The sequence below is a fragment of the Dermacentor albipictus genome, chromosome 1 (assembly GCF_038994185.2).
Source record: "Dermacentor albipictus isolate Rhodes 1998 colony chromosome 1, USDA_Dalb.pri_finalv2, whole genome shotgun sequence".
NCBI classification, from domain to species: domain Eukaryota; kingdom Metazoa; phylum Arthropoda; class Arachnida; order Ixodida; family Ixodidae; genus Dermacentor; species Dermacentor albipictus.
This window is the reverse complement of record NC_091821.1, coordinates 469162534-469188114: the sequence shown is the minus strand read 5'-3', so window position 1 is coordinate 469188114 and position 25581 is coordinate 469162534. Positions and strand designations below refer to the sequence as shown.

At 50.1% G+C, this 25581-nt stretch overlaps 1 protein-coding gene across 21 annotated transcripts in view; it reads left to right on the top strand.

Moving 5' to 3' along the window:
* LOC135896913 (uncharacterized) overlaps window positions 1-25581 on the top strand; it is a 257402-nt gene that overhangs the window by 8372 nt on the left and 223449 nt on the right. For 2 of the 21 annotated variants that reach the window (XM_070532467.1, XM_070532466.1), the window contains exon 5: window positions 1094-1269. The exons of 18 other annotated variants lie outside the window; for them this stretch is intronic. In XM_070532467.1, the coding sequence (XP_070388568.1) occupies window positions 1094-1174 (81 nt within the window). In that variant the 3' untranslated portion in view covers window positions 1175-1269. Of the gene's footprint in view, window positions 1-1093; window positions 1270-25581 lie in introns of those variants that run through there. One more of the 21 variants, XR_011511541.1, reaches the window with a different exon arrangement.

Genomic DNA, 25581 nt, shown 5'->3' with positions numbered 1-25581 from the left:
GCCAAACAAAGCCACGGGAGCTTTCTTTCACAAAACAGGCTTGCATATATCCTGTGTCGTGAGGTTGACATTACATAGAGTGCATAGTTCTATTGTCTATGTACCTAACAATCAGACACATGTAGCAGTGCCCACCCAACATTTCCCCCTCACAAAACAATATATTGGTACGTCCTTGCGGCGATGCAAGCGGTACCGAGATTAAGAGTGCACGCATGCAAGTAGGAGTCACATTAGGCAACCACTAGCAAGTTGACATGATGTGCTGCCATTGTGACACTTCACCCATATGTGGCTGCAAACATCACGGGGCAACGTCACCATGGCGAAACAGCACTGCCTGAAATCTATACAAGAGCAAGGTTGCACCCAACCTACCACTAGGCATTCAGTCCATTTCAGCAGTATGTGAAATCAGCTGTCATTCTGCTCACCATGAGGCACAGGCCAGACATGCATGCCTGTCAAGTCACACCTGCACCACGCCAGATGATCAGTCGCCGCGACGCTATGCAAACGCTGCATTAGCGTGTCCATGCTGGGCCGTAATTAACAAATTATTCGCATGCGAATTGCCGCCTGTGCAAAAAGCTCAGTTTTGTGCCAGTGAAGGCTAGCCATGTTCACTTAGAATACATGGTTCAAGTGACAACCACACTAATGGTTCATTAGATTGTCTATATGTATCGCATGCCTGCCTTTGACCCAACCGCACTCTTCTGCGCCCAGTGCAATTGCATCCAGGGCTGTTTCACAACTCAACCATTTATCCTCACATATTCTCGTCGTGATGGCGGCAGTACATTTGATTAGAAGCGAGGCTGAATGAGTGCTGCTGCATGCTGGTAGAGTGAAAGTAGTAGCCTCGTTCTGTCCGTTACATTTTCGCAAGTTTTAATGACAGCAAGTCAGAACATGGCAGCAGGTTTGTTAGGTAGATGTGTAAGAAAGAGCCCAAGTTTGGATGAATGTATCGGTGCTACTGGCATTGCATGGCCATGTGTTTTGCCGTCTAAGACGACTGCATGTTCAGCAAAACTGCATTTCACAGTAACATGTGTAGAAGCATTGCCGATGAAGGTTTTTATTGCAGCAAACTGCTGAGCTAGAGGCGCTCAACCACCAAGTCAGCAGACTGGTCGACGCAATGGAGCGGAAGGCAGACACCTTGTAACGGCAACCGAGGCCAATTCCGGAGTTGGCCACAGTCATGGCCTCATTTATAACGGACTATACACCCAAAGTTTAGTGTTGATTTCTAACTAATGTGTATGTATTAATTAAAACTTCTTAAAAATACCAGCATATGTTTCAAGGTTTACTAGTAATGTAGTGTGGTAATGTCACAGGTGCAACTGCCCCAAATTATTTTTCAGCAATTCTTGGAGCAAGTAACATTGCGTGTTGGAGCAGTCTGGAGCAGGCAAAATTGCATTTTGGATCAATTTGGGGTAGAAAATATTCATTTGGAGCAGGTTGGAGCAGGCCAATGTCAATTCTGGTGGAATAATGGAATTTACAGGGCACTTCGAAAGCACATAGGTATATTAAAGGCCATCACGAAAACAACATTACAGTATGTAAAGAGGCAGCATTGTGCATGTTTTTCTGCATAAAGGCAAGATCATTGGTGGCACTATGATCTAATTACACATTCCCGTGCCAATGCTGATAAGTGCAATGTTATTAAATCATGTGGTGCAATCAACGCGGTCACACAGCATCTAGTTCACGATATGTCACTGCAGACGCAGAGAGCCGCGTTCAACCCCGGGCTGGTGAAACTTTAAGCTATTCCAATCTGTTTTTATCGCAATAGAAATTATATGGACACTGTATGCACATTTCTGCCGTTGGTGTTCCCGTCATTTTCCGGATAAATTCCAGGCGTGACAACGACGTTGCCGTGCGCTGTATGCTGTAAAGAATGTGCGAGTGAAAGCGTGCGAGGATGAGCCGACGATGCCATTTGACGCACTCAAGGTTTATTCAAATAAATTCTAAATACAACCTCCCAAGTGGCCGCGCATGTGCCGGCCGCTTGCAGGAAGCGCTGAAAAGTCCACTGTTATGAGTGCAAAAATTCATGCGGGAGGCACGTTGGCTTGGTGCGCAGCATGTGAACGGCTGTACTCTTTTTTTTTTTTTAGAAAGAATTCGCTCCCTGTTCACGGCCATTGCCGGAGCACACATGTCGCGCAGTCATTGTGGTGGAGCGTGGTAGAATTCCTCGAAATTTTTGCTTGTGGCGCAGTATGGTAGAGGAATTTGCATTTCTGTCCAGATGGTGCAATCGACAAAGGAGTCCCACCCTTGCAATATTCTTGTGAACTACCATGCACTTCCAGTGCTTTTCAAGTGTGCAGAGGTACTGCGCAACATTCTTGTGCAGTTTTAAAAAAGGCCGATGTTTACACTAATTCTTGCACCGTCACTGCCAACACATCAAGTATACTTCATGTAGATTACACAAATACATGTCAAGGCTATAAATTCAATGGATCAGAAGTTCGCGTCCGAGCAGCTAAATGCTGCCATCATTGCTTTCTACGCTCACACTAAAAGGAACTACTGATGAGGTGTTACGCACTCACGCTTGTTTGCAGTACATACCACGAGCCTAACATGTCGAAAAAGTAAACCACACCTCGACGGAAGGACACCAATGTGTGGTAGCCTCAGACACAGGCGAAATCTCATGTCATATTAATGACTTCCAACAGAAATAATTCACGATGTGTGTCACAATGTAACGCATGAAGGAAACACGGTGGAAGTATTCGACAACAAAGTAAATGAAACGTGAGGATAATGGCCAATCGTTCAAAGAGAACAACTTCTATTAAAATAAATGTCGCATGAAACTGCGTGAGCTCACACAGTGACAGCACAGGCCACAGAACATGTCTTCCAGTGCGTACAGAAGAACAAACTGTTGCCGCAGATGTTGCAGTGCGTTCCTTTACAACTTATGCTTTCGAAACCTAAACTGTGTGTATTAAATATTTCACATTAACGTGAAGGAGGTGGAAACTACGGATTGGCATATGAAGTGAATGTATTTTCGGTTTCGGCCGTGAGTGAACATGACCTTGTAGGAGCACATGGAAATACACGGTAATGAGAAGCTTTTCCTTGTCAGCCATTCCACAACCATCTGACTTTCTCACTCACAGCGATGCAGCTGACACCTTGAGATACACTTGATACTGCAACATAGCTCGTAACATAGGATTTGAGCAAAAATCTACGTATGATCAGCCCCACATTGCTTTTTTTACACAATTCTTAGTTTCCTTTGTAAATTTATTTTCACAGTTGTGCAATACAAAAAAAGGAGATGAAATATACAAAGTTTCATCACCCACTTGAACAAGGAACAATTGCGTAAGTTGTACTTTTTAGCAAACATAAACCTAATAGTACGAGTCCGCACATGGGTTGGAAATATGCTGCCAATTTAATATTGCACATCGTAAAACTTACTGAATGTGCAGCAATGCTACCGTACGCTGTGCCACATGTTGGAAGATCATTTTGTGTCACTCGCACTCATGTACATATATGCGGGTTACGTTACGCATTTCACGTCATGGTGAACTTTCAGCGAAGCTTTCCGAAATCACATGTTTGGAAATTTGTAGTAAAATTTGTCCCTACGTTACACAATCTTGATATTTGTCTTTCAAGACCGCAATTTAAATTTCTCTGTTAAGTTCAAAACATTTCAATGCGATTGCTTAGACGCTTATCTCAGGCAAGGTACTTGTATAGTTTGCATGTACTTTAAATGGAACCTCTGTTGTTTAGGTACGTGAGGATGTTAACATATGCAAATGCCGTTGACGTTACTGTTACCAGTGGCATGACGGAATTGGCTTAGAAGCTCATCGCTAATTTTAAATTGCGAGTAAACAAGACACCGAAACCGAAAGGGGTAGCTGTTTCATATGACGCCGGGATGAATCGGTGATGTCACATCCTACACTAACTCAACGTACATACCTACAACGCTTGCTAAACACACCCTATATGGTGCGTACGCTGGAAACATTCAAGCTGATGATGTGTCCTGATGACATGGGGAACTTTTGCAGGTAATTCGAATTAACCTTCACCGATTCGTCAAACAGCTAGCACTTCAGGATCTTTATTTTTTCTGGCCACTGTGCAAGGCAACCGACATGCCCAAACTCAACGCAGTGTGCTCAGGTAGACGAAGAGAAGCACCGGTTGTGACGTTGCTGGCCATCGACTCGTGCAAAACGCACCTAGCTTCGTCGTTTGTGGCCAAAGTGGTCATGTAGTGTATGACGTCACAAACACGAGGCGCCGAGTGTTAATTCATACATCCATGGGCATGGCTCAGGAGCATGCAACCAATATTTGAAGTTCGTGATAAGGAAAACTACTTGACGTTTAGTCACATCGTTTGGCATGAACAATCAGAGTGCAAAAGAGAATGTATACCCAAAATTTCAATATAAAGGTTAGTGGACATCGAAAAATTCACGAAGTTGCCCTTTCACCGACAATTTTTAGTTGGTCGTAAGAGGGAGCTTCCACTTAGATAGATGGTGGAGGCTACAAAATGCTTCAACTATTTAAAGAGAAGGAAGTACGTAACACTTTCACATGTTTTGAAAGGGCTGCAATATTGAAGGTTAGGAAAATATAACACATTCAGCTTCATGTAATGCTTTCGTGTTAGAAAGAAGCAATAAAGTGAGATAAAATCCAAGAAAGAATGCTGCTCCTCCACATACAGTGAATATATGAGTCCCACTTTCATTTAGCGAAAATTGTTCTTCCAGTGTCATGCATTCTTAAAATTGCTTCGTGCAAACCTTTCGTCCATGATTTTGAAGAAAGCTGCTGCTGCTCGAAAATTAGCAATTGCACACTAAATGACTCATACGAACACTTGTAATAGACCGCCTTGCTCTACAATTGTGCAACAAAGTTGATACGAACTTGAGAAGACGCTGTAAAGGTAAATGCGACACTGGAACCACTACCACAACATTACTGCTATGATACTACCGGAATGTAACAACGCTGACAGGACAACAACCATTGAATGACAGTTCTGGATGAATCATTAATGACAACCAAGAAACCATGTGATGTAGGCAATGGTGTGGTGATGACATTAAGACCACTGTACGCTAACCATGAGATGCTGATGCTATGTGGGAAATAATATAATGACAATGGCCTAACACACACAGCGAGATGACATGATGGAATCATGGACCTGGCATGCTGACAAAATCAAGATGACAATGGTTTCACCATAAGATCAAAGCCAATGATGGAGATGGTATTGTGCGATTCTGACTCCGGGATGCTGGCACTATGAGTGCAACGGCATGAATGATGAAATGATAACAGCTGATTTCATGGTACGACGACAACGGCACAGACAACAGCATGATATGCAATGGCGAGGCAGTGAGACTCATACCAAAAATTTCACAAACTGGATGAAATGACAAGACAGAAATCACAACAGCATTAGGGGGATGAAGTAGTGACAACATCGCAACGGCATGCTATAATATCATTACGCTATGATGCTGGAATGTTGTAATGATGTGAAAGCATTTTTACTGCTCTCCTTTTCTCACTATTCATGCAAGAGGCACGGGGCATTACTTTCATCTACTGCCAACAGAAAGTGACAACACTACAGCTACACATACCCACACTGCACGACACACAGCCACACAGGTGTTGCGTCTCAGAGGCGGTAAACTGCTAGCTGCAGCCCATAACACAGCAAACTAGTAAAACTGCGAGTACGTATACCCACACTGCACGACACACAGCCACACAGGTGTTGCGTCTCAGATGCAGTAAACTGCTAGCTGCAGCCCAAACACAGAGAACGAGCAAAACTGGCAGTAACTCTAGTCCCACCACATGGAGCATAGTGACGCACATGTCGCGCCGTGCCGGAAGTAAGGTCGTTGTGCATAACTATTTAGTTATGCAGTGCGTGGCGTTGCGCGCGACGGCGAGCTCCCTGAATGTGTAGCAAGGTTGCATTGCGACTGATGCCATAAAGTGCTATTTGCCTGCTCCGTGTGCCCTTTCCCCTTGCATATAGCGTTCTGCCTCCACTGGTCAAACCGCTGTCATCACTTGGCAAGACGATTTCCTGGTCGTCGTCGTCATCCTCACCGGCAATATTACTGTCGTCAAGAAGCGGCTCGCTGGCGTCGAGACATAGGTTATGCAGCGCTGTACAAGCCGCGACAACCTGTTCGGCTACAGCGGGGTAGTACTTCAGCACACGATAACGCTATAAGCAGCGGAAACGACTCTTCATGAGACCGATGCAGCGCTCCACGACAGACCTTATCGCCGCGTGAACCTGGTTGAAACGGCCCTCCGGAGACGATAGCGCCGGATGCCCCCGAACTGGCGTGATGAGCCAAGGCTCCAGTGGGTATGCACTGTCGCCTGCAGAATAAATGTAGCGCAGGAATTGCGCCGAATTCATTACACCCATCGGATGTGGTTCAAAAGCACGTTTATATGCATTTCTGTACTCACCAAGGAGAAACTCTCCGGTGTGGACGATGTGGTTGTCGGCGAAACTGCTTCGCAGGGCTGAGCCACGCCGCACGTTCACATCGTGACACGAGCCCGCGAAGCGAGGGTGGATGGCTAGCACACGCATGTTAGAGTCGCACACCTGTGAATTGTATATATCAGTAAAGTAAGTCGCTGTCGGGACTTCGACTTTTATATATATCATGTGTATAATAGGTAGAGCGTGCTTACCACCGTGTTGTTTAGCGCGTAGTATCCCTTCCGGCACCAATAGGTCTGCGTCTCGGCTGTGGGCAGGCCCGGGCCGGTTATCGCGATATAGGTGCAGTCCACGCATCCGACGACGTTAGAGATGCTGCCGCTCCGCAAGAAACCTTGCATGACGAGCGCTATCTCTGACCTTGTACGCGGAAGCGACACCCAGCGCTGTTCGGTGCCGACACGGACGATTGGTTCCGATACGGCGCGAACCTACCCTACGGCTGACAAACGGCTGGAAAAGCGATGCGGTGTGGCTTTGCTACGGACAGCCGTTTGGAAGCCACCTGTAGCATAAAACCGAAGGGCGCAGATCACCTGATCTTGAACGGTGAGCCCTTCTCTCTCGCGCGCCAGGTCGTCGGATAACTTCTCGCACAGCCACATCGCCGTTGTTTTCGAAAGGCGACAGTGTCTCCGGAAAGATTTGTCTGAATTCGTCGGTAAGATTCGTTTGAATCACGTGTACGCGCCAACGCATGTTATCACACGAAACATGAAGAGTAAGTGCTACACCACTGACGTGAAACTGACGTTTCAGAAAGGAACCGGAAGCTAGGTGCGCCCGTCGTCATCGTCATTCGTATGCCTACAGCCAATCAGCGGCGGCCGAAATGGACAGTCCACTAGGTGGATTCTTGCAGAATGGTCTCCCTGCAGCGCCGCGCTAGTGTCCCTCCGCTCTATCCGACACCAGTTTCACAAGCAAATGGAGTGCGATTGGAAGTCGGCCATTTGTGATACAGAAGCCTTCTTATGGGTCCCCACCATCTCGGCGATCCCGGCCCAGTTCCCTCCGTCCAAACCTTTAGTACGAATTACGGGACAGGGTAAATTCCCTTACTACCTGCACAGATTTTGCTTCGGCCCTACTAGCATCACCCTCCCCTGATTCGGCTCGGCGTGATGCCCTCGGTGGTATGATTACCCCCCCCCCCCTCATGTCTTTTACGCATTTTCCCCTCTATTCTATTTCTCGCTCTGTACTGGTTTTCCTCAATTGTTTTCTGTTCCTTCTACTGTAAAATCTCTTTTCCACCATTCTGAGGGACACCTGGCGTTGCTGCTGTTAGTAGGTGCTCTCAAAATATTGCACTAGTCATACGTTTTTTTGGTTACTACAGCAAATACCAGTCCCGCTCCATCGTTTTTCTGTTTGTTCCCCTCACTCCTTTGGTCATTACTTGCGAAATGTCACCAGCGCTATCTCGCAATGGGTAGGTATTTCCTTTCCTTTGTCAGTGGCTGTCCGATTGACAAGGCATTTCCAATGTGGCGGACATTGACGTGTGTTAATCATTGCATCCCTGAAGACTCTTTTAGATATCTTCCCTGTCAAAGTATCTTCAGGCAAGTGGGGTTACACGGACCATTGCACAAACCTACAAACACCATCGTCATTGGGGCACTTGGATCATGGCTCTTCAGGGCACTTTTGAGCGCATCTCTGGCTTCGATTCTCATCTCACTAAATGCTCCACGCGGGGACCTTGTGCCCTCGCTGACCAGACCTTAGGACACTGGGTGTTCTCGTGCCCATATGCTGTTTTTCCAATTGGCTCTTCTTTCAAAATCTGCGCTTTGGGTTCCTTTACAGACCCCTTGTTTATTTACTGTCAATTGGCTTTACACCCGTTATAGCATACCAGCAGGAACGGGTTTCCCCAGATTTATTTATCTTATTTTACGACGCCTGAGGACCAGAGACAAAACAGGGGAGGGACAATATCTCAAAGTTCTACAGTACAAGGCCAGTTATTGAACTTACATCCAGCTGTGTTCTTAAATTTGTTTCGTTTGGTACTTCTGAATCATTTGTACATGCATCAATAAATAAAGAGTGCACCCTTGTGCACCCTTTGAAGAAGTTGATGCAGTGAAATATGCATTGGGTGCATACAGAGATGCAAAAAAAAAAACAATAGCTTTGAAGACATGACAAGATACCTGAAAACGGTTCTCCCAAGAATTGCAAAAGCTTTTGAAAAAGACCCTAGCATCCTAACCTTCCTTGTCATACGAAACTACATATAACAGCAACAGAGGTGCATGCAGGCACATGTTAGTAAATGTTTCCAAGATATTGTCACGTGGTAGTGACGGTGAAGAAAGCAGCAATACGGTAGAATACAACCTAGCTTTTAATGGGCGAACCTGTGCCCACAAGAACAGGCTACACTTACAGCACCACGATAGCGGCGAACACGGTCGGCGGTCGGCGGAAATCTGATCAGCGGGTCAAGCGCGTCGGCTTTTATAGAGCACTCGTCGAATGTTCCAGACTAAGCGTGCGGTCCCCCGTGCCTTCCACAGAGTTCTACACCATTCGCGTCAGGTGATGAAATCAGCTAACATAAGGTTCGGCGACAACAGACAACGGATAGAAGCATCGATAACATTCCAGAAACTTCGGATACATGTAGGCGCGTCCCACGCTGTGCGAATAAATTTGTTGGGCGGCGAAACGTGGTTGCCCGATAAAGATAAATACTCGTGTCAAAACCCCCCCTCTTAAAAAGCATCGTCCCGATGCTACAATTATAAGAGAGCGAAACACAAAAGGACACTTATTAAAAATAAGTAACAAAACAACGAAAAGAAACACAATCCAAAGGTCAGTTACGCGAAGCCCCAAAGGTCAAGAACGCTGGTAGTACGGCTTGAGTCGCACAACGTGGACTATATCGGGTGGTAAGCGGCGCCGCTGTGATAGCGAAATGCCGTCTGGCACGACCTCATAGTCCAGTGCGCCAATACGTCCGATGATCTTGTACGCTCCTAAATAAAGACTCATAAGCTTCTCGCTCAGTCCTCGTCGGCGTATAGAGGTCCAAACTCAAACACGGTCACCGGGCTGGTACTCGACAAAGCGTCGTCGGAGGTAGTGTCCGCTGTCGGTCCTCTGCTGGTTCTTGATTCGCACGCGGGCGAGCTGTCGGGCTTCGGCGCGCTGGAGATAGGTAGCGACGTCAAGACTTTCCTCGTCAGTGACATGCGGCAGCATGGCGTCGAGCGTCGTCTTCGGGTTCCCGCCGTAAACCAGCTTAAATGGCGTGATCTGTGTTCTTTATTGCACCGCCGTGTTGTAAGCGAATGTTACGTACGGCAGGACCGCATCCCACGTCTTGTGCTCGACGTCGACGTACATTGCTAGCATGTCGGCGAGGGTCTTGTTCAGGCGCTCCGTGAGACCATTCGTCTGCGGATGGTAGGGAGTTGTCCTCCTGTGACTTGTCTGGCTGTATTGCAGAATGGCTTGCGTGAGCTCTGCTGTAAACGCCATTCCCCTGTCGGTTATGACGACTTCTGGAACACATTTCGCAGCAGGATGTTCTCGACGAAAAATTTCGCCACTTCGGCTGCGCTGCCTTTCGGTAGAGCTTTAGTTTCAGCGAAGCGAGTGAGATAGTCCGTCGCCACGACAATCCACTTATTTCCGGATGTTGATGTCGGAAACGGTCCTAACAAGTCCATCCCGATCTGCTGAAAGGTCGGTAAGGAGGCTTGATCGGCTGTAGTAATCCCGCTGGCCCTGTCGGTGGTGTCTTGCGTCGCTGACAGTCTCGGCATGTCTTTACTTAACGGGCGACATCGGCGGTTAGGTGCGGCCAGTAATACTTTTGTATCCTCGATAGCGTACGGGAGAAACCGAGGTGCCCAACGGTCGGATCGTCATGTAGGGCGTGCAATACTTCTGCACGCAGCGCCGTTGGAACAACAAGAAGGTAGCTGGCGCGGACTGGTGAGAAGTTTTTCACGAGTAGGTTGTTTTGAAGCGTGAACGAAGATAATCCACGCTTAAATTTAAATGCCCTAGGGACAACGTAGGTGGGCCCTTCCAAATACTCGACTAGGGCTTATAGCTCCGGGTCTACTCGTTGATGTTCGGCGAAGTCTTCCGCGCTTATTATGCCAAGGAAGTGGTCGTCATCCTCGTCATCTTGTGGCGGCGGGTCAATGGGGGTGCGTGATAGGCAATCGGCATCTGAGTGTTTTCGTCCGGACTTGTATGTGACAGTGATGTCGTATTCTTGTATTCTGAGGCTCCACCGTGCCAGCCGTCCTGAAGGGTCCTTTAAGTTAGCTAGCCAACACAACGCGTGATGGTCGCTGACCACTTTGAATGGCCTGCCATAGAAGTAAGGGCGAAATTTCGCTGTAGCCCAAACAATGGCGAGGCATTCTTTTTCGGTTGTAGAATAATTGCCTTCCGCTTTTGACAACGACCGGCTAGCGTAAGCTATCACGAGATCATGTCCATCTTTTCTCTGGGCTAGGACGGCACTGAGGGCAGCCTAGGCTACTGGCGTCAGTGTGTATTTCGGTATCGACATACTCGTCGAAGTGCGCAAGTACGGGCGGCGACTGCATGCGTCGTTTGAGTTCTTGAAATAGGTCGGCCTGCGGCGTTTCCCACGAACTCGGCGTCACATTTTGTTAGCTTTGTCAGCGGCTCAGCGATGCGTGCAAATTCCTTGACAAATCGCCTGTAGTAGGCACACATGCCAAGAAATCTACGCACTGCCTTCTTGTCGATGGGCTGCGGGAACTTTGCAATGGCAGCTGTCTTCTGCGGGTCGGGGCGGACTCCAGACTTGCTGATGACGTGGCCTAGGAACAGAAGCTCATCTTTAGCGAAGCGGCACTTTTCTAGCTCAGAGTAAGCCCTGATGACTTGATGGCCTCTAGTACTTCTGCAAGCCGCCTAATGTGATCGTCGAAACTTCCGGCGAAGACAAGGACGTCATCCAAGTAAACGAGACAGGTCTGCCACTTCAATCCTGCTAAAACCGTGTCCATCACGCGTTGGAACGTTGCAGGCGTCGAGCACAGTCCAAATGGCATAACCTTGAACTCGTAGAGGCCGTCTGGGGTGATGAAGGCGGTCTTTTCGCGATCTCTTTCGTCGACTTCTATTTGCCAATAGCCAGACTTCAGGTCCATCGACGAGAAGTATTTAGCGTTGCAGAGCCGATCCAATGCGTCGTTTATCTGTGGGAGGGGGTATACGTCCTTCTTCGTGATGCTGTTCAGACGACGATAATCGACGCAGAAACGTAGGGTTCCGTCCTTTCTCTTCACCAGGACAACAGGGGATGCCCACGGGCTTTTCGACGGCTGGATGATGTCGTCGCGCAGCATTTCATCGACTTGTTCTCTTATAGCTTTACGCTCTCGCGGCGAAACTCGGTAAGGGTTCTGGTGGAGTGGTCGGCGCACTCCTCGTTGATTATGCGATGCTTGGCGACTGGTGTTCGTCGAATCCTCGATGACGTCGAAAAGCAGCCTTTGTATCGTCGGAGCAGACTTCTCAGCTGCTGTTGCTTAATCACGGGGAGACTCGGATTAATGTCGTAGTCTGGTTTGGGAACCATGGTCGTCGGGGTAGATGCGGCGGAATCCGAGAGGACAAACGCGTTACTGGTTTCCAGAATTTCCTCGATGTACGCGATCGTCGTACCTTTGTTGATGTGCTTGAACTCCCGCCTGAAGTTTGTCAGCAACACTTCAGTTTTCCCTCCATGACATTTCTCCAGTTTCGCAGCCCCAGTTTTTAGTTTTCGGTGCTGGTTTCTTTGTCATCGGCAATTCGTTGAGCATTAGGGGCAGCCGAATGTCCAAGTTCTTTTATCGTGAGTGAGCGAGAATAACAGTCACCTTTTTCGAATGGAGTCACTCCACACGTGCGTCCAAAACACCATCGTGTAGGTAAAAACAAACAAGGCGATGGCCCCACATTTCCAGTCCTTAGTCATAGACGTCGTGTTGAAATGAGTATTCACCAAACGTGGTGGTTGGGGCCATGCTTACCCCTGTATCCGTCTTCAGCACCTCGCACACGGTGAATACGTTGCAGAAAGTAATCGGTATGCTGCCCTCAGTACGCTGCCCCTGCCAGGCCTAGAGGCAATGCGGCAGGGCCTCGGAGTAATGGCAGAGGGTTTATTTACGGCTGGCATCGACAATTCGCATCGGATGCTAGCGGCTTCTCCTTCCCCGGGCGCGAATCACTCTGATGCTCCGTCGCATAACTGGCCGCCGCCATTGAGGAAGTCGCCGTTGACTCCTTCGTCGGATTCCATGCGTCGCCTTTTAAGGTCGCCTCGGTGCAAAGCCAGCTCCATGATGACTCTCGCAGATGGGCTCATCGAAACGCGGGAACAACGTTTACAGTGAAAAACTATTGTGTTGCGAGCCACGTACATCTTGCATTTCACACACCTGACCTCTTGGCCTGTACATTGGGCAGAATGCTCTCTGAGCTCGGACGGTTTTAACGCGATAGCGTTAAGGAGCTCGTGTCGCAGAAAAGCCGGTGTCGTCGGCGTCGGGTGTCGGCGGCGTTGACCGTGAGCGATAAATCACGGCAGGCGCTTCATAAATAAAAAGCAACTTCCAAGATTGGCCCGGTGGGAATCGAACCCAGGTCTCCGGAGTGTGAGACGGAGACGCTACCACTCAGCCACGAGTTCGATGCTTCCAAGCGGTGCAAACGCGCCTCTAGTGAATGCGGTGTTGCCTTCGAAACGAGCCGTGGAAAGTTATACTGCGGTGTATATCGGTAATTATGAACATGTAACGTACAGAAGTCACAATTACACGAGTTGCGAAGTGCGTTTCCGCTGCATTTCTTCTGCGCTTTCCGCACACGCAGAGCCATCTTGCGGCAAACACAGAAGACCCCCTCCTCTCAATGTACGGCGCTGCCCCGACAGGAGGCGCGCCGCGCGCGCATTGGGACCGCTGCCAGGCGCGTCGCAGGACTCCCTCTCCCCTGACGACGCTTCGCCGTGCATCCGGTTTAGATTACTATCTATCTCTCTGCCCGTGCCGATCACGACGTTTGGCTGGCGTAGATCGTTTCCCCTCCGAGACACCGAGTTCTTTGGTTCGTTTCGTTCGCTCAGGCGCACGTTTCGTTGACGCGCCGAACGCTGCGTTGCTCGACGCTCACCGCGTGATAGGTGGGCGCTAAGTCCGATGCGGGGCGCATCGTAAGTGATTGCTGTGCCGTAGCGCATTGTCTTATACCCCTTGGCGGGTCGACGGGAACGCTGTCGCGTCCCACTCTTGAAGGCGAAGCTTAAGCGTCCTCCAATTTTTTCCGATGAAACCACACTTCCTGCCTCCGCTGAGGCAGCGGACGAGGTAGCGGTCAAGCTCGGATGGTTGGAATTCCAAAAGGATGACGTTTTCTTCGTCGACTTTCTCTCCGTCTAATGCACAGATCTGGTCAGCCACCATTTGGCCCTTGCAGGAGCAACAAAGAACATGGCAACAAGGCAGCAGCCAGGATGGATGGATGGATAAAACTTTATTGAATCTATTTGAATGTGGTTGGGCTCCTAGACGTCCTGGAGCCCCTGGCCGACATCTCTAGTAGGCAAGCATGGTCCACCAGCCAGAGCTGGTCATCCAAGCAAGTGGCCCTAAGAGCGGCCTCCCACAAGGAAAAGGAAGGGTTGGGAATAGGCTCTACCGCCAAGGGCGTGGGGCAGCTCCACAGACAGTGGAAAATATCTGCCCGGGGCACTCGGCAGGCGGTACATTGTGGATTATGGAGACCGGGGTGAAATAAATGTGCCAGATAGGGAGAAATAAATGCTTTGGTGTGCATCTGGCGCCAGATTGAACTCTGATGGGCGGTAAGGGAATGGGGAGGGGGAGGTAAATCTCGTCTGCCATCCCTGTAATACGTGGTAATCTGGTGGTAGGTGCAAATCCCCTCTCCTGGCTTTTCCGTGGGGTTGGGTGAGCGGTCGTCCAAGGTCCGGAGGGAAAGAGCTCGGACATGCGCATTAACGCGCTCGTTCGCGGGGACACACTCATGCCCAGGTACCCACGTGATAGTAACCTGGTGGAGAAGCGAAGGAATGTGTTACAAAATGTGTGTGACCGTCTTAGGTGCTACGCCTTGAAGGAAGTAACGGTATGCACTTTGGGAATCGGTGCAGATTTCTGTAATGGTAGAATCCCCAACCGCATGCGCCACTGCTAGAGCTAATGCGACCCCCTCAGCCACATCGGGGCGCGCTGTTTTAATCGAGGCAGAGATGTTAATGCGTCCGTCCTCCATCATGGCAGCGGCCGTGACCGTTCCTTTCAGCGGACCGACCGCGGCGTCGACATAAAGGGCGTCTTCGCGATCTTGGTAACGTCGGGTGTAGTGATCAGCCCGCGCCTTACGTCGACCCGGATAGCTGTGCGAATTCATGTTTCGTGGCAACGGTTTGAGTTGCATGTTAGCTGCGAGTCTTACAGGAATGCGGAACCACGGCTCTTCCATCGGGATCGCGCCGGTTGGCTCACACCCAAGAGTGCGGAGTAGGTTTCGCCCAGTAGGTGTTCCGTTGAGGCGTAACAGCTGATTACTCCTCTGTGCCTCTATGATTTCCTGGACGGTATTATAGAGACCAGTCTGTAGGAGGTGGGTAGTGCTAGCGCGCATCGGCAGCCTCAGTGTGGTCTTAACCGCCCGTCTGATTAGACGATTAGCCGGATCCATTTGTTTTTGAGTGAGGTGGTGATACGGGAGGTGGTAGGCAAGGCGACTGACTACTAAAGCTTCAATCATTTGCATGGTGTCCTTTGCAGACAGGCCGTGATTGCGTGACGCAATCCGGCGAACCAGTCCTGAGATTTGTTTTGTTTATCGAGGAGGTTCAGTGTAAAACCCGCATCTAGGTTAGATTGGATGTGCAGACCAAGGATCCTGATTCTACGTACCTTAGGCACTTGTTGACCGTGTATGAACAGGTGTATGCCTGGGTCGCCTTTGTGGGGTTTATTAGTGAGCAATTCGGACTTTTCTGGCGAGCACAAGAGTCCCATTATGCGAACATGCCGTTCAATAACGTTGATAGCTGTTTGTAGGACATCTTGGGCCTCCTCAATAGAGCCTTGTGACACCCATAGAGTCATATCATCAGCATAGAAAGCGTGGTGCAATTTAGTGATACCTGCGAGCTCTCTGGCGAGTGGGGCCATGACTACGTTAAATAATAGTGGTGATAGGACTGCTCCATGGAGTGTGCCCCTGTTTGGAAGGGCAAAGGCGGCCGATGTGAGTGGACCTAATTTAATCTCAGCGGTACGATTTTCCAAAATAGCTTTGACACAATGCCAGATCCTACGGCCGCAACCTGTGCTGGCAAGGGTCCTGAGAATATGGTCGTGTCCTACATTGTCAAAGGCCTTTTGTATGTCTAATCCTAGGATGACTCCGGTGCGGGCTGTCCGTCGTTTGGGATTTAATAAGGTCTCTTTAATATGCAAGAAGACATCCTGCGCCGATAGGTTGGGGCGGTAGCTAAACTGACTGCTGGGGAAGAAATGCTTAGCTTCTAAGTGTGGTTGTAGTCGCCGGACAATCACGTGCTCAAAAAGTTTGCCTACACAACTCGTGAGCGAGATAGGTCGTAAATTCTGAAACGGTAAGGATTTATTCTGTTTCGGCAAAGGATTAATCTGGGGGTGTTTCCAATCGCCAGGCAGTGTGCCCTTTCGCCAGTGTTCGTTAAAGAGATCCGTGAGCTCCTGCAAAGATATGTCATCTAAATTTCGGAGGACTTTGTACGTTATCCGGTCGGGCCCTGGTGAAGTGTCCCTGGTTATATAGCCAAGGGCCTGTTTGACCTCCGGCAGTGTGACATCTGAATCCAGGTTTTAGTCTGGATCAGGGGGTGTTAAAGTGGCTGCGTTCGGATGCGTAGGTGTGGGCTGTGGAATATACAGATTTTTGATGTGTGCCATATCAGTGGCCTTTTGCTCCTCTAAGTAAATCAGCTTTTGAGTAGTAGTGTTCGCACGGGTTTTGGTGGAAGTGGGATCGAGAAGAGCCCTCAGGAGGTTCCGAGTGCGTTTTGTGCCAAGCGTTCCTTTCAGTGTGCCGTAAAAGTTGGCCCAGTTTGAGCAAGCTGGGTGGCATATTGTGCAGCCTCCTCCGTGACTGCAGCGATACGAAGGCGAAGTTTGCGGTTTAATCTCTGGCGCTTCCATCGTTTGGAGAGGCTTCGACGAGCCTCCCACAGATGGAGGAGGTTGGGGTCTACTTGGGGGACATTCTTGATGTTCCTAATCTTTCTTCCAGCTCTGTCGAGGGCATGTTGTATCTTATGAGTCCAAGACTCCAAGGTCTGCGGTGTGGTATCCTCCACGGCGATGTACGAGCGGAGTTTAGCCCAGTCAACGAGGGTCTGAATTTTGGGCCGAAAAATTTTGGAATTTTGCGTAAGGATTGTTTTTGTCACATGGTGATCGCTGCCTAATGTGTCCGGCAGGACCTCGTGTGCTTTCACTATCACATGTGTGCTTGTCATTGTGAGGTCTGGCGTGGTGTCTCTTGCCGTACTGTTGCCCACTCTCGTTAGTATAGTGGGATCTGTGATTAAAGTAAGTGTGTGGTGTATCATAGTGTTATGTATAAGGTTGCCCTTCGGCGTGTTATTATATCCCCATGCCATATGGCGGGCGTTAAAGTCGCCCACTACGATTCGATGTGTAAAGCGTGTTTGAGCAAAACTTTTCCGGTATCCTTGTGCCCTTATCTTTAGGGGCACTGTATATGTTGACAACCAACAGTCCTTTTCCCGATGTGGGGTTGGACGGGATAATCTCGAGAGCGGTGTACTCGGCTCCTCCTTCTGAAGGACCCCCGCTAGGGGTTCGGTCTATGAAGGGGAGGGTTTTATTAATAAGAATAGCGGTTCACGCCATTCACGCTTACGTGTAGCAGCCAAGGTATGACAGTAACTTTGCCCAAAAAAGCTTATCTGTCATGGATACTATTTTGGTACAGACTGTAAGTATGCATACCAGTCCCTGCTATATAAAAATGATCTACACTGGCATTTGAATGCTAGCTCTGGCAATGTTCTAGGTGCACAATTTTTAATTAAATTTGTACTGAATGTTCTGGGCGCCTAATTTGCGCTTGTAGAGTAACTGAGTTGAGCTTTTCTGCATGTCAATTTTACATACTTGATTGTGCAACAATGATTAATGAATATTCTCAGAATTTTACTGTCCACTCATGCCTTTCCGGTTGTGACATCAGCAGTGTAGTACTAGTGTTGAGATCTCGAACTGCTTTTTCTAAACAAGTGATTACCACAAGTGACTGTCTTCAACTTGCATTGAGCTGATGGTAATTTTTTGGCAATGTATAAGCTTAAAAATATTTGTTGCTTATTTTATTGATGCCATAGAGAATCGTACAACAATCAGTAAAACTTCATGATGGAGAATATATGCTCATGCTGTAGTGAAGAGGAGGATGAAGAAGGCGCTTTTGTGTCGGCTGTGCGCGCGATCAGTGTTCGTGTACTGTAAGTGCAGCTAGACTGCTTAGTGTCTCGTAATAAATGCACATATTACATTTGGTGGAAGGTGCTGCACTCCCCGACCCTCACCCTGGAACTTCGCAGCCGAACATTGACGTCTGCTCCAGCCGCTATCATGAACGAGTCTCCCAACAATCCGCTTGTAGCATCTGGCGCTCCTATCATGTGCGGCGCCGTACAGCGGCAGCGGGACCCTCCTGTTTTTAGCGGATCAGATGAGACTGATGTAGTAGATTCGCTCTCCACCTACAAGCGTATCAGTGATAACAAGTGGGATGACCCGACGAAGCTACGTAGCATCATCTTCTATCTTCCTGACGTTACGAACCTCTGGTTCCACAATCATGAACGGATACTGTAAACCTGGTCCGACTTCAACACAGCATTCGCGGAAGTCTTCGGTCGCCCAGCCTTGCAAAAACTCCGCGCTGAACAGCGCCTACGTCAGCGCGCTCAACAGCCCGGCGACACTTACACCAGTTACATAGAGGATGTTGTGGATATTTGCGCCCGCGTCGATTCCACTATGACTGAAAAGGACAAGGTGAAGCACATCATCAAGGGCATCGAGGACTTCACAGTTCCTTGATTGATTGAAGGCGTACTTTGCTAACGTGACGTTGCAGGTTTTTTCCACCACTGGCCACTGTCATGTTGTCAGACGCAATTGTCCTGCCTGTGCAATATGTATTTTGTGATTTTCATTGTTATGCAGTGTTATATGTAATGGTGTTGTGCACTGCATCTTTTTGTTCTCAGCAGTGTGTTTTAATTTTGTCCTCTTACAATGCTTCTACCAAGCGCTTTGTGTAAGTTTAAAACTAATCAGTGAATATAAACAAATAGACCACTTTAAAAACGGTAGTATCTGTTGTGTTGGAAGCTCAGTGCTGACACCCGTTATTGCAGTCGCACCGCTGGCACGAGTTGTTGCAAATGGGTCGCAAGCCCCAAGGGTAGCGTTGGCCTGGCGGCCTGGGGCGCAACTGGAAGCATCCGAAGGTCCTGGCAAAGCATGAGTCGACTGCTAACAGAACAACTTGTTTATTCTAGCATCGCAAAAAAGCGGCCGGTCAGGTCGACAAGTGGAGAGACGGGAGAGCGCACTTCTCGACGGAAGAATTTGGAGCCTCTCTCCGTGCGCCCGGGGGCAGCTGCTCTTACACTCTCGGGGTTGAGGGCAAGAGGGAAGGTCACGGGACAAGGTCACGTGACGGTGGGGCAGAGACACGCTGAGAGACAGGTTGGGACAAGGAGGTGACGCGTCAGCGGGGTCGGCGCCGGTCAGACCTGCTCGCTTCACACTGGGGGAGCTCCTCTCCCCGGCTGCCGCGCTTTGACAAGCGTGGGCACACACGCACACACGAAGACACGTGGCACTGAAACATGCCGGGACGCGATCGGCGGGGATGCGTCGCGGCCGCTCCGAACGGGCCAAAATGTCCGCCGCTTTGAACGAAGCCCCAGCGTCCGTTGAATCAGCGCCGGCTATACCGCGCGTCGTAGGCGAAACGTAACAGACCGCCCCGCCGGGGGAAGGAGATCCCGATGGAAAGGGGACTGCATCCGCTGTCCGGAGGGATGTCGCTCGATGATGCTCATAACCGAAGTCGGTCGTCCCTCGGCGTTTCTTGAGCGCAGCGCACCGAGAAGGCCTCGTTCTCACGTTCAGGTTCACACAGGACACTGCAAAGTGACTTCGGGAGAGTTGTCATTTTTCGCTCGTTTCCAGCAAGCGTTAGAACTACGCCGAAACTCAGCCGCTCAGTCAGCAAGCACGGCACAACCCGCACTAAGCCATGCCAGGCTCTTTCCCCCTTTTTTACTACTGCCTAGTTCCTTACAGTAGTCTATAGCAGCAGTCAGAACGCGTCCACAAATCGGAAAATTGCACTAGAAAGCACATCATCACTTTGAAACACTACACAAAAGCAATATGTTAAAAATCCTGCCTCAGGAAGAAAAACATCAATAACAAACAATTTTGAGGCTGATTCCCACGTTAGGGGCTTCGACTTAAGCCATTGGCGTTACCGTTGAGACTCCCCTTTTTGTAACGCACCTCAAAGGAATATTGTTGCAAAGCGAGGCTCCAGCGCAGGAGGCGGCCATTTTTGGGAGAGATGGTCTGCTGCAGCCATTGGAGAGGGCAGTGATCCGTCTCAATGATAAACCTCGAGCCGGCCAGGTAGCATGACAATTTCTGAACGGCCCACACGAGACACGCACACTCTTTCTCGGTGGCGCTGTACGCCTGCTCACGACTGGTCAGCTTACGACTAGCATACAGGACGGGGTGTTCTACTTCTCCATTTTCCCGTTGGCACAGTACAGCGCCCATGCCTCGCTCACTAGCATCGCACTGAACAACGAACCCTTTTGTGTAGTCGGGCGATCGTAGCACAGGCTGGCTTGTTAGGGCGCTAAAAGCTCTTTCCTTTGTCTCGTCCCAGACGACTGTTCGGGGCTCTGTCTTTCTTAGAGCATCCGTCAGGGGAGCCGCGATATCAGAGTACCTGGGGATGTACCTCTGATAGTAGCCGGCGACACCTAAGAACGAGCGAATATCGGTCTTCGTGCGCGGTTGCGGGAAGTCTCGCACAGCGGCCACCTTTATTTCAGAGGGGCGGCGACGACCCCGACCAATCACGTGACCGAGGTAGACAACCTCGGCCTGTGCTAACTTGCACTTGGGAGCCTTGACTGTCAAGCACGCTTCGCGCAGGCGGGTTAGCACTGCCCGCAAGTGTGCCATATTCTCAGACCAGGATGCGGAGAATATCGCTACGTCGTCTAAATACGGTAAAGCGAATTCTTGCTGTCCCCGTAACACTTTATCCATGAGGCTTGAAAAACAGTATGGCGCGTTCTTTAAACCAAAACTCAACACTTTAGGACGGAATGTTCCCATTGGTGAAATGAACGCCGCATACCTACTAGCCTCTTCTGTAAGTGGAACCTGCCAGTAACCCCTGACAAGATCTAGGGTGGAAATGAACTGAGCGCTACTAACTTTCTCAAGGCGCTCCTCGATGTCAGGGATCGGATAAATTTGATGCTTAGTTATGGAATTTAGCCTGCGGTAGTCGACGCAAAGACGAGGTTCCTTGCCCGGTACCTCAAAATCAAAGGGGAGGTATAATCACTCTCACCCGCCTCCATAACACCGAGCTGTAGCATTTTCTTTACCTCAGCCTCCATAATATCGTGCTGGCGGGGTGACACCCGGTACGCCTTGGATCGTACTGGCTCTGGGGAGGTAAGTTCTATATCATGAGTAAGGACAGAAGTCCTACCAGGCCTCTCAGAGAACTGATCTTGAAACTCTTGTAAGAGCTGGTGTAGTTCGGTTTTCTGCTCAGGCGACAGCGGTGCATTACTGATTAAGTCACTAATGACTTGATCGGTGTCTTCCCTGTTCGTCACTGAGCCTAGTCCCGGAAGCTCGACCGGAAGCTCTTCGGGAGCGTTTACCATCATACACACTACTGCTTCCCGTTGCTTATAGGGTTTGAGCAGATTACAGTGGTAAACTTGCTGTGCTTTCCGTTTTCCTGGCAGACTGACCACGTAGTTGACGTCCGACAGTTTTTGAACAATCCGTGCTGGGCCCTCCCACTGCACGTCGAGTTTGTTTTTTAGCGATGTGCGCAATATCATGACCTCATCGCCCACCTCAACACGACGGGCCCTGGCTGTCCGATAATAAACCTTGGCCCTCTGCTGGGCCTTTGCCATTGCTTCACCTGACAACTCCTGTGCCCTTCTTAAGCGTTCGAGGAGCTTAAGCACGTACTCCACCACGACTGGGTCGTCGCCCCTGCCTTCCCACGATTCTCGAAGCATGCGAAGCGGAGACCGAAGCGAGCGACCGTACACCAGCTCAGCTGGCGAAAACCCCGTAGCCGCATGCGGCGCGGTCCGTAATGCAAACATCACCCCAGGCAGACACAGCTCCCAGTCAGTTTGATGTTCAAAACACAATGCTCTCAACACGCGCTTCATGACGGAGTGGAGCTTCTCAACGGAATTCGACTGGGGGTGGTACACTGAGCTGTGTAACAGCTTTACCCCGCACCTTTCGAGAAAGGCTGTCGTCAAAGCGCTAGTAAACACTGTGTCCTGATCTGATTGGATTTCCGCAGGAAAACCAACTCGCGCAAATATGGACAGTAGTGCATTGACTATCTCAACTGAGCTGAGTTCTTTAAGCGGCACTGCTTCAGGGAACTTTGTCGCTGGGCAGATCACAGTCAAAATGTGTCTGCACCCCGTGGCTGTTACCGGCAGAGGTCCCACTGTATCAATAACGAGCCGTCTAAAAGGCTCCGTAATGATAGGTACCAACTTCAACGGCGCCCTCGATTTGTCTTCTGGTTTGCCCACCCGCTGACAGGTGTCACATGTCCTCACAAAGTGGTCTGCGTCCCGAAAACACCCTGGCCCATCGTACTCTTGCAAGAGACGGTTCTTAGTTTTCTTAACTCCTAGGTGACCGGACCACGAACCCACATGCGACAAGCGCAACAGATCCTGACGATAGCATTGAGGCACGATCAGCTGATCGAACTCCACTCCCCTGCGGTCTAGATACTTCCGGTACAGGACCCCACCTCTTTCCACAAAGCGAGCATTTTTCTTGGCGATACCTTCCTTGACAATGCAGCGTATGTTTTCTAGGCTGCCATCCTTCTTTTGCTCGGCTATCAAAGCCGACCGGCTCACTTTTAGCAACCTATTAAGTCCGTCTGACGTAGGCGCGATGAGCAAATCTTCAGATAGCTCTTCTAACTTTCCCGTGTCGGGCATGTCCTCTCTAATATCTGGTGCCTTCAACGCTACAGGCTCAATTTTATTCAGTTCGGGCGTGCTCTGAATATCAGCTTGCTGCGCCTCCGACCCTTTCTCATTGTTCGACAACGTCGGCCCCGCAACTACCGCCTTTGCAGCGAGCTCCCGAACCTTCGATCTGGTTAAGGCCTGAACGCTAGTCTCACCAAACAAAAGCCCCTTCTCGCGAAGGAGGTGATCGGACCTGTTCGAAAATAGGTACGGGTACTGGGGGAGCAGCATAGATGACACTGCGGCCTCCGTCTCAAGCGCTCCGAAAGGTCCTTCGATAAGCACTTTTGCTACGGGCAGACACACGCTATGAGCTTCCACGGCTTGCTTGATTTATGCGCACTCGCCCGTGAACATGTCGGGTTCTACGTAAGAGGGGTGAACTACATCCATCGTAGCTGCGGAATCGCGAAGCACTCGGCACTCGTTCCCGTTCACGAGGAGGTCTCGCATGTAAGGCTCGAGAACCTTCATGTTCTCGTCAGTGCTGCATAATGACAAAAACACGACTTTTGTTTTTGTTTCCGGACACTGCGCCGAAAAGTGACCCGGCTTCTGGCACGTATAACACACGCGCGCTTGCCTCGTCTCGAACCGCTTTCTGCGTGCGGCTGCGGCTGCCGCCGTCTCCTTACGTTCAGTCGGACTGCTTTCACTCGCGTCCGCACTACGTGTGTCCCCCTTTGCTCTCATGGGCGTGAACTTCGGCCTCTCAAACTTGGAGCCAAATTCACCCTTTTGACCGTCCTTAGCTCCGCGAGCCCGACGCGTCACAAACTCTTCGGCTAGCTCAGCGGCTCTAGCCACCGTACTAACGTCTGGCCTATCCAAGACCCAGTACTGCACGTTCTCAGGTAACGGACTATAAAACTGTTCCGGCCCGAAACACTGCAGAACTTTCTCGTGGTCACCAAACGCTTTCTCTTCTTTGAGCCACTCCTGCATATTTGACATAAGCCTGTAGGCAAACTCTGTATATGACCCACTTTTACCTTTCTCATTTTCCCGAAACTTCCGACGGAACGCCTCCGCTGACAGCCTGTACTTTTTTAGCAGACTCGATATCACTTTGTCGAAATCCTCTGCCTCCTCTCTCTCCAAGCGAGCGACTACGTTGGCCGCCTCGCCGGATAACAAAGTGAGCAAGCGCTGTGGCCACGTTTCCCGAGAGAACCCCTGCTTCTCGCACGTTCGCTCAAAGTTAACCAGGAACAAACCAATGTCCTCTCCAAGCTTAAACGGCCGCATTAGGTCAGTCATTTTGAACAATACTCGTTCTCCTGCACCGTGTGCCTGACTTCCATTACGAGCGCGTTCCATCTCCACCTCGAGCCGCTTCATTTCCAAAGCGTGCTGACGGTCGCGCTCTTCTTTTTCTTTCTCTTTTTGTTCTTTTCGTTCACACTCATCTTTCTGTTCTCTAAGTTCGCGCTCCTGTCTTTTTGCCGTCTCCCTCTCCTCAATGGTCTCAAGGCATTCCGACAGCTCGTCATCCTCAGCTTCCAACTCAAGAATAGCCCTTAGCAGTTCTGGTTTTCTGACTTTGTCTGAGACATCCAGACCCAACTCCCTTGCAAGCTCGAACAATTTCGGTTTGCGCAACGACTTCAAATCCATGGCTGCTCTGAATGCTGCTTTCTCTACTGCCTACTATTGTCTTGCCGCAAACTAACCCGGCAGCAACGACAACCACAATTACCACTCTGTTTCTGACGCTAACAAAAGCCTGGCAAAACTCAGAAGAAGAAAGTCCCGCACTCAGCAAACCTCGCAGCCAAGAATTCAGCGCAGTCGTTCCGCTGCAGGCAACCAGTCATCAAACAGGGCCCGTTACACTGCTCCCGGATGGTCGTTGTGCTGCTCAGCATACAGTCAACCGCATATCTTCGCTGCTGGCCTCCGTTGTCGCGATCTCACCGCTGGCAACCAGCTGTTGGAACCTCAGTGCTGACACCCGTTATTGCAGTCGCACCGCTGGCACGAGTTGTTGCAAATGGGTCGCAAGCCACAAGGGTAGCGTTGGCCTGGCGGCCTGGGGCACAACTGGAAGCATCCGAAGGTCCTGGCAAAGCATGAGTCGACTGCTAACAGAACAACTTGTTTATTCTAGCATCGAAAAAGAGCGGCCGGTCAGTTCGACAAGTGGAGAGACGGGAGAGCGCACTTCCCGACGGAAGAATTCGGAGCCTCTCTCCTGGCGTCCGGGGGCAGCTGCTCTTATACTCTCGGGGTTGAGGGCAAGAGGGAAGGTCACGGGACTAGGTCACGTGACGGTGGGGCACAGACACGCTGAGAGACACATTGGGACAAGGAGGTGACGCATCAGCCGGGCCGGCGCCGGTCAGACCTCCTCGCTTCACACTGGGGGAGCTCCTCTCCCCGGCTGCCGCGCTTTGACAAGCGTGGGCACACACACACACACGCACACACGAAGACACGTGGCACTGAAACATGCTGGGACGCGCTCGGCGGGGATGCGTCGCGGCCGCTCCGAACGGGCCAAAATATCCGCCGCTTTGTGAACGAAGCCCCGGCGTCCGTTGAATCCGCGCCGGCTATACCGCGCGTCGTAGGCGAA